This window comes from Neodiprion pinetum, chromosome 2 (genome assembly GCF_021155775.2).
Source record: "Neodiprion pinetum isolate iyNeoPine1 chromosome 2, iyNeoPine1.2, whole genome shotgun sequence".
In the NCBI taxonomy this organism is placed as follows: domain Eukaryota; kingdom Metazoa; phylum Arthropoda; class Insecta; order Hymenoptera; family Diprionidae; genus Neodiprion; species Neodiprion pinetum.
Window position 1 is genome coordinate 24,722,608 of NC_060233.1, and position 8,857 is coordinate 24,731,464.

The following is an 8,857-nucleotide window of genomic DNA, read 5'->3' on the forward strand; positions in this document are numbered from 1 at the left end:
TTGAAAGTTTTCTGATCTAAAAGGCACTGCAGTTGTTTCTCGAAGCGGGTGTATTCGCGGCGTTACGATTATCTTACGTTATTTATTATAAGAATAATAAAGAAATGGCAGCGATTAGTCTCCTAAACCCGAAAGCTGAGTTTGCACGAGCGGCTCAAGCTCTGGCTGTTAATATATCGGCAGCAAAAGGCATCCAAGATGTGATGAGAACAAACCTGGGACCGAAAGGGACTATGAAGATGTAAGTCGATTTCGCCGCACATGTGATCACACAAATCACCAACCTATGTCAATTCGTCGGCGCTGTCTCAATCGCCAAAATAATAATTTGCTCTATCTGTTACAATGAGCCTTCATTCCGTTCTCAATCATAAAATCCAAGCTCATGTATTGTAGCCAATTAACGTATCAAAATTTATGTCCATATAAGGTCATCCACAATGATTACATCCACTTATATACGCGTACACCCATAGAGGCCTTATACTGATTTTGGTTTTCAACGCCGAAAATAGTGATAAATGTTGTTCAGACCTATTATTGAGTAGTTGTAAAGAGCTGCCGGAATTCTGTCACATGCGGCAAATTGTATTTTATAATTATTACTTTATCCGAGTGCTGAAATGTCTTCAAACTTATGATAATAGAAATAGACTTGTGGGTCGAGTGAGAAAAGTTCAGAAAATCTATGATAAAATGAAAAAAATGTCTGATTCAGCTGCAGCAGCGTGCACTTTAAATCCAATAACCTGAAATCAAATGTAGACTAGCTGCAAATATTTTAGTGTTTCCATTAATTTTCCGAACTTTTCTTACTCAATTCACAAGATCTATTATAAGCCCTATCACTACCTGAAATTTAAATAAACTTTTTTACGTAAGATCAGAAAGAATTGTAAGACACGATTTATCATATTTGATGGACGTCTGACATCCCCTTAGCTAGACAATTTCTGTTTAAATGGCACAAAGTAAATTAGAATCAAATCCGCGCTATCCATGCCAATCATTATTTCATGCATCATCCTTCTCATTTGTGAATTCTTATCCTACATCTACTGTGAAAATTTGTAAGAAATCATTATTTAGTCCTAATGATATTCTGAGGCTTGTTATGATTTTATTTTTCAAGTACTTTGGAGATGATAATGATTGAGTTTTCATTCTTCAATAAAATTTCAATTTTCACAATTCTACATTGTTTTGTTTTAGAAATAATGCAATCAAACTTAAATTTTATTGTCTTGTATACTTCTGACTAAGCAGTAGAAATCTAGTTTCATAAGTGTGATCATTTTCATTTGCTTAAACCTGATTTATATAATTTCACATGTTATTAAGAAAGCAATATTGAAATTTACAAGCGTTAGTATAATGTAACATTGAAATCCCAAACCACTATTGCGGCAGCAGAATAGGTAATCTCTATTTTATTCAAAAGTTGGTAAGAGAGTAGAAAGCTGTTAAAAAAACTCCCACAGTGTTATTTAGAACAAATATTGTAAACATGAATGAAACAATATTTCTAACATATAGTTAAAGTTTTTCTGAGGAAATTTGAATGATACAAGTTGAGTTATATCAACCATCTAAGTAAAGGTTATGTAATTAAAATGTTGAAAATTTTCAAAAAAATTGGAAATCATACTTTTGTTACATAAAGCATAAGAAACCAAACAATTATTGCAATTCCAATTTATTCACCACAGTTCTTAGTAATACAATGTAAACACTGAATACTGCAAAGATGGAATATCATCTGTACGTGGGTGAAGTAAAAATGATACAACTGTATATATGCATATACATACTGGGGTGGTCCTTAAAAAGGTCATTTCTAAATGAGACAGTCTCATTCCACAAATTGACTCCAAATAATTAAAAAATAATTCCCTAATTTTTTCAAATTTTGATCTCAACTCTAACCCGTGCCTGCAAGAGAGTGTGTTTTCCCATTTAACCTTTTCAGGGGCACATTAAATCCACTGAACTGATTTCGATAAAACTTGGTATAGGGGGGTTTCTTGGGTCACTGATTACTAATGTGAACTTGAAATTTTTAAATTTGAAATAGTGGATCCAATACGGTGGAACAAAATCCAAAAAGTCAATCAATATCGGGAAAACTCATGTACATGAGCCTCTGTTATCCGAAGGTCTAGTTATAATCTGGACAAGGGACACGAAACCTTTTTACAAAAGTTTATTAAGAAGGTCTTCACTATATGCATCAACTTCTAATATATTTATGTTGAAATCTCCAACTAATATGTAATTCTTAACTTTTTGATTATCTATTAGGTACCTTCCAAGACTTTTTATGATATCATTTTTAACAACGTTATGGCACCTATATAAACTTGATATCTTAATTTTAGTTGACGTAATCTGAAAAGTAACAGACATTATCTTTAGTGAGTTGATAGTTACCAAGTCAGACCTATGTGAACCTAGCACCTGACTTGAAAAAACCTAACTATTTTTTGTTGATTCTTATAGGTTTTTGTAGGTAGTTGTTTGTAGTATCGAAAAAAATGGTACTACAAACAACTACAAACAATACTGAAGCGAGTAGGACGTTTGTAGTAAATTTTGCAGGAATTACAAACGAAAAAAATGGTATTACAAACAACTACAAACGATTCTGAAGCGAATAGGACGTTTGTAGTACATTTTGCAGGAACTACAAACGAAAAAAATGGTAGTACAAACAACTTCAAACGTTTCCGAAGCGAGTAGGACGTTTGTAGTAAATTTTGGAGGAATATTAAACGAAATAAATTGTACTACAAACAACTACAAAAGATTCTAAAACATTAGTTGACAGCAGGGCCACAGAAATTCTAGCTAAAATAAAAAAAACAAAACAAAACATTTATCTTTCTTTCCTTTTTACTACAAACGAAAATATCTTCACTTCCATCAACTACAAACGATTCTGTACGGAAATCTACTGATAAATTCGATTTTTTTCAAAATGGGGTGCTGACATTTTTTCAACCCCTCATATTTTTTTTTAGCACTACTACAAACGAAATCATTGTTACTACAAACAACTATCTACAAAAACCTACAAGAATCAACAAAAAATAGTTAGGTTTTGTCAAGTCGGGTGCTAGGTTCACATAGGTCCAAGTCAGTGTCAGAAAAGGTTCTTTCAATGACATACAATCACCATTTTCTATATTAACCTTACTTTCGTTGTAAAGGATTTGATATCCTCTAATTTGTAATATCTGCGGTCTAGTTATGTTTCAAGTTTCCATACATACTATCAAAACAGATTTGCTTTTACAAGTGGATAAAAAAGCTTCTAATAGTTTGATGTTGGGGTTAAAAGTCCTCATATTGATATGCATGAACAGGGTTCGTTCGCACAAGGAAAACTGGGAAAACTCAGGAAATTACACCAGGGAAAAATCAGGGAATTTCGAAAATAAAATTGGAATTTTTAGTCTGTCGAAGAAATAAACTCGTTCTCATACAAAGTACTGCCGATCTTGAGAGAAAAAAAAAATTACACTTCAAATTTTGTTTCATTGCAACCCTTCATACCTTCTATGTATGTTACTTAATACCAAACCTTCTTTCGTTTTGTTTCTTAGGATTATCGTAGGCTGTTGTTTGCAAATTGATTGTCAGACAGTGAGTTAGTTACTAAGTAATATTGAAGGCGTTAGTACTAATGTATAAAAAAGTTGTCATTAATCTGTGGCATATTTCATGAAGTGTTTTGGAATTTCAAATTCCAAAAAACGTACGAATACTGTAAGAAAACTAAAAATGGCACTTCAAATTTTGTTTCTTCACACCACCTCATACATTCTATGTATATTATATTAGACATTCTTTCATTTATTTCTTACGAGATGTCGCAGGCTGTTGTTTGTAAATTGATAGTCGGACAGTAAGATATTTACTAGGTCATATTGAAGGTATTAGTATTAATGTATAAAAAAAATTGTAGTTAATCAACGCTATATTTCTTGAAAGGTTACTGCAAAAATCCTGTTTCAAGGATGGAATACCTGGAATAATTAGGAAATCTTAGACTCCAAAAAGCGTACGAACCCTGGTTAAAAGATGTGGTATCAATGCATAATTTATTCAAAGTGGGCACATTAGTACACTCATGGTGTGTCGCTATAAATTCAATATTGCGATTATATATTGTAACTTACATTTCCGGCGGGTCTGCAAAAACTGTTTAGCGGCTTGGACTGGACCGGGATTCGAACCTGGGCGACTGCTATGAGCATTGGGCTACCCAGGCCGTTGCCAAAACACTATCCCGGACCGGTACCTGACTAGTTCTAGAAATACCACATTACAATATATAATTATCCAGACGTTAATTTGGTTTTTTAAATCTCTTGTAATGATTCATGAAGATCATACGAATGTTTAAACCTGTGAATAATGATTGATAGGTTGGTGTCTGGAGCAGGAGACATTAAAATCACGAAAGATGGGAATGTCCTCTTGCACGAAATGCAAATCCAGCATCCAACAGCATCTCTGATTGCCCGTGCATCGACAGCACAAGATGATATGACCGGCGATGGAACGACAAGTACCGTTCTGGTAATTGGAGAGCTTATGAAACAAGCTGATCTTTACATCTCCGAAGGACTTCATCCAAGAATGCTTACGGAGGGTTTTGAATTGGCCAGAGCTAAGACAATTGAGGTTTTGGATTCTCTGAAAATTCCCATCGAGCCCACCAAAGAAGGGCTTATGGATGTAGCCAAGACATCGCTGAGGACCAAAATTCATCCTAGCCTAGCGGACAAGCTTACTGAAGTTTGCGTTGACGCAGTCTTGGCCATTAGACAGGATGAACAACCTGCCGATTTACACATGGTCGAGATAATGGAAATGCAACACAGAACTGCAGCCGATACTACCTTAGTTAGAGGAATTGTCATGGATCATGGCTCTAGGCATCCCGATATGCCAAAGCGAGTCGAGAATGCTTATATTTTGACCTGCAATGTCAGTTTGGAATACGAAAAAAGCGAGGTATTTTGTTGAGAGTAACATGAAATGTTTACCCTTGCAGACTGGTGTACATCACTCTTATAATCTTTAAAATTCATTTAAAATCCCCTCAAGTCTACTGAACCTGTTGAAAACCTGTAAAATCATATAAAATCTCTGAAATCTTTGAAATCATACAAAACGCCTGAAATCTTTAGAATTTCTGTAAATTTCTTGAAATGGTGCAATTTTGAAATTTGGAGTACACACAAATTGATGAGGTTCACCTCTTGGAGTAACATATCTGTAACAATATTGCATTACCTTACACCATTTTCTGAATGAATGCATAAGTTTTCTATAATTATTGCCTGATTTTCCAACTCATGTGCTAATTTCTTTAGGTAAACAGCGGCTTCTTTTACAAAACAGCCGAGGAACGTGAGAAACTCTTGGCGGCAGAGCGTGAATTCATTGAGAACCGTGTGAAGAAGATAATTGCTCTGAAGAAAAAACTTTGTGACGGAACAGACAAGTCGTTCGTCATAATCAACCAGAAAGGAATTGATCCCCCATCTTTGGACATGCTTGCCAAAGAAAATATCGTTGCATTACGCCGTGCTAAACGCCGAAACATGGAACGCTTGGGGCTTGCCTGTGGTGGTTCTGCCATGAATTCCGTCGACGATTTAGTTGAAGAGAATCTGGGTTGGGCAGGGCTTGTATACGAACATGTCTTGGTTAGTTGTCGTCAAGGTGATATTAAAAACAGGGCATCTACTCACTGGAAAAACTTTAAAAACCATAAATTCTCAATACATATATTTTTCTTTTTAATTCAATACCTTGAAATAACCAATTTGAGATTGGAAAAAGAGAAAGATTTTAATTTTTCTGATGCTTAGATATTATTTAATACTCGCTAACAATTAGTATTTTTTTCCATTTCCATTCTTACTTGAATCCTAGAACTTCATAAATATTTGTTTTTTTTTTCAATATTTCCATGAACAATTCTCTGTAACGTAGATAATGGTAAAAATATGTATATTAGACCTGTCCTTAAGAAGGGCAAAATCGAATTTTAATGGTCTTACCCCCCAAATTGGTTCGAAATAATTCAAAAAAAACGTCCGAATTTTTAAAAATTTTTCACTCGATATTTACCCGTGCCTAGGAAGCCTTACTTTTTCCCATAAGAAAAGCATTGACAGTTGTGTTACCTTTTTGTCCAATTTTTTGGAATTCGATACAAGCATTTTTGGGCTAGATCGATTGACTTTTTTCCGCGTTTTTCGCAATATACAGAAAATAAAGATGTGATTGATCTAACCCAAAAATGCTTGTATCGAATTCCAAAAAATTGGACAAAAAGGTAACACAACTGTCAACATTTTCTGAGAATTAGCGATTTTTTAGCTGATAATTACGGCAGCGGTAAAAAAACGATTAAAAATCCCGAAAAACCAATGCTTTTCTTATGGGAAAAAGTAAGGCTTCCTAGGCACGGGTAAATTTGTAGTGAAAAATTTTTTAAAATTCGGACGTTTTTTTTGAATTATTTCGAACCAATTTGGGGGGTAAGACCATTAAAATTCGATTTTGCCCTTCTCAAGGACAGGTCTGATGTATATATATCTCTAAGGATTAAAACTATGTAACCGGATTGTGAAATGTAAATGAGACATTATGTTTACGTTACACTTGAAAAAGTGTTGATTTTTTTTAAAAGTTTTGGTTTCATGTTTGAGTAGACACCCTGGACAACTATTGAGAAGACTGTAGCAATTGTCTGGGTGACTAGTTTCATTCATTACGTAATAAACTTTCTACATTTTTCAGGGTGAAACAAAGTACACCTTTGTAGAAGATTGTAAGAAGCCAACGTCTGTAACAATTCTTTTGAAAGTAAGTTATTCAGTAAGGGTTAGAAATTTAGAAATAATGAAAGCAAAGAAAGGTATTTAATCACGACAATTCTGTAGTAAATGGCTAGAATGATAATTTATTTCTGTTAATATTTAGGGTCCCAATAAGTACACTATTACCCAACTGAAAGACGCCGTTCGGGATGGTCTGAGGGCAATTAACAATGCGATCAACGATCGTGCTGTTGTTCCTGGTGCCGGTGCTGTTGAGCTAGCTGCCAGTCGGGCACTTCATGCCTACAAAGAGCAAGTGAAGGGCAAGCAGCGACTTGGTGTTCAAGCCTACGCAGAAGCTTTACTTGTCATTCCAAAAACATTAGGTGAGCGGTTTATTACTTTCCCGTTCCTCTCTTTTCAGAGTAAAATGCGAACAATGTAAGTTATTGTAATAACAATTGCATAAATGATCATTCAGAAATTAAGAAATTGAGTTTTCACTAGATCGCGACATTTTAAGATCTAGAGGATCGCCTTTGACTAGTTTGCGCGCGCGTGTGTGTGTGTGTGTGTGTGTGTGTGTTTGTGTGTGTGTGTGTGTGTGTGTGTGTGTGTGTGTGTGTGTGTGTGTGTGTGTGTGTGTGTGTGATAGAAAGAGAGAGATTAATTTTCTGCTGAGGATATCTCAAGAATGACTGAACGGGTTTTTATGATTTTCGTCCGAATCAGCGTGGCTTCCTAATTTAGAACTGATTACATTTTGGATCTGAATGATCCAGTACTTTTTGAGGTATTTAATACCAAAAATTAAGATAAGAATGTTTCATTTAATGTTTAGTGAGCTCGAAATGTCTCCGAATAGGAAATTCGTGGGCTGGTCTATCCAAGTCAACCAAATCAACATCTTATTTCTCGTAATAGGTTACACACATCTGGCAAATCTTCTAGTTACTATGTTGTCAGATTCATATGAATTTTGATTCGTTTCTATGACTAATCAGTAGTTACATTATGGTGTACTAACGGTCTTGTATTACTCTGTGTCTTAGCTGTGAACAGTGGGTTCGACTCCCAAGACAGCATTGTAAAGCTGTTGGAAGAATCTACTGCACTTGGTGAAGCAGTTGGACTGGATGTGACAACTGGTGAAGCTCTCAAACCTGCGGATGCCGGAATTTACGATAATTATGTCGTCAAAAAACAAATTATCAATTCTTGGTAAGTCCTTCCTCTAATCTCTTGTAAGGTTCTTTGAATTTATTATAAATATACACATGTTTCCGTCTTGTTTATTACTTTACTTTTTTTTTTTTGTTGCAGTTCTGTTATCGCTAGCAACCTTCTGCTTGTCGACGAGATAATGAGAGCGGGAATGTCTTCATTGAAAGGATAAACTCTGCAAAACTCCTTCAAAAAATATAATTTATCCCTGCAAATGCATTAGCTTAAAAGTTAATTACTTGTCATTGACTTTACACATAACTTTTATTTCCTCACGCGTTTCCATGTATCGAATTTAAGCATACTACAAAAATTTGTTACTTATTACGCTTGCAAATAATGAACTAACATTTCTTACAATCATCAGGAATTTTTATTTTTTTTCCCCCTAATTTGCGATTTTCACTCAACTCTCTGCGATTCAAACTAACTGCATTTCGTGTATTGTTACAAAAAGTGATATTTTTGTCAATAGATATTTTGGTTCTGGTTGTTCTTACATACATAACAAAAAAGTTGTGATCATCAGGATTATTATATTTCCTATACAGGATGATTAAATTCTGTATTAAATTCATTCTTACACTTTTTTTCGTGCCTGCAGTTCAAAAAGGTATTAGCAAAAATACTACTTTTTATACCTTCTGATCGAAACGAAAACGGATATGTTATTATTTCCATTGAGGACGTATCGGTCGGACCAACTGAATCTAAACTCAAGAAAAAAGAAAAACCCGATAAAAAAATGTCCAGCAATATTGTTTTGACCAATGATGGTGAAGATAAATGTA

The 8,857-nt window shown here is 34.6% G+C and overlaps 1 protein-coding gene across 1 annotated transcript; it reads left to right on the forward strand.

The window, feature by feature from the left end:
- On the forward strand, positions 1-8,426 carry CCT6 (chaperonin containing TCP1 subunit 6). The gene is made up of 7 exons (XM_046609610.1): positions 1-241; positions 4,431-5,022; positions 5,385-5,720; positions 6,823-6,888; positions 7,006-7,228; positions 7,895-8,063; positions 8,166-8,426. The coding sequence occupies exons 1-7, from the start codon at positions 105-107 to the stop codon at positions 8,236-8,238; spliced, it is 1,596 nt and encodes a 531-aa protein (XP_046465566.1). The 5' UTR covers positions 1-104; the 3' UTR covers positions 8,239-8,426.
- The last annotated feature ends 431 nt before the right edge of the window (positions 8,427-8,857 follow it).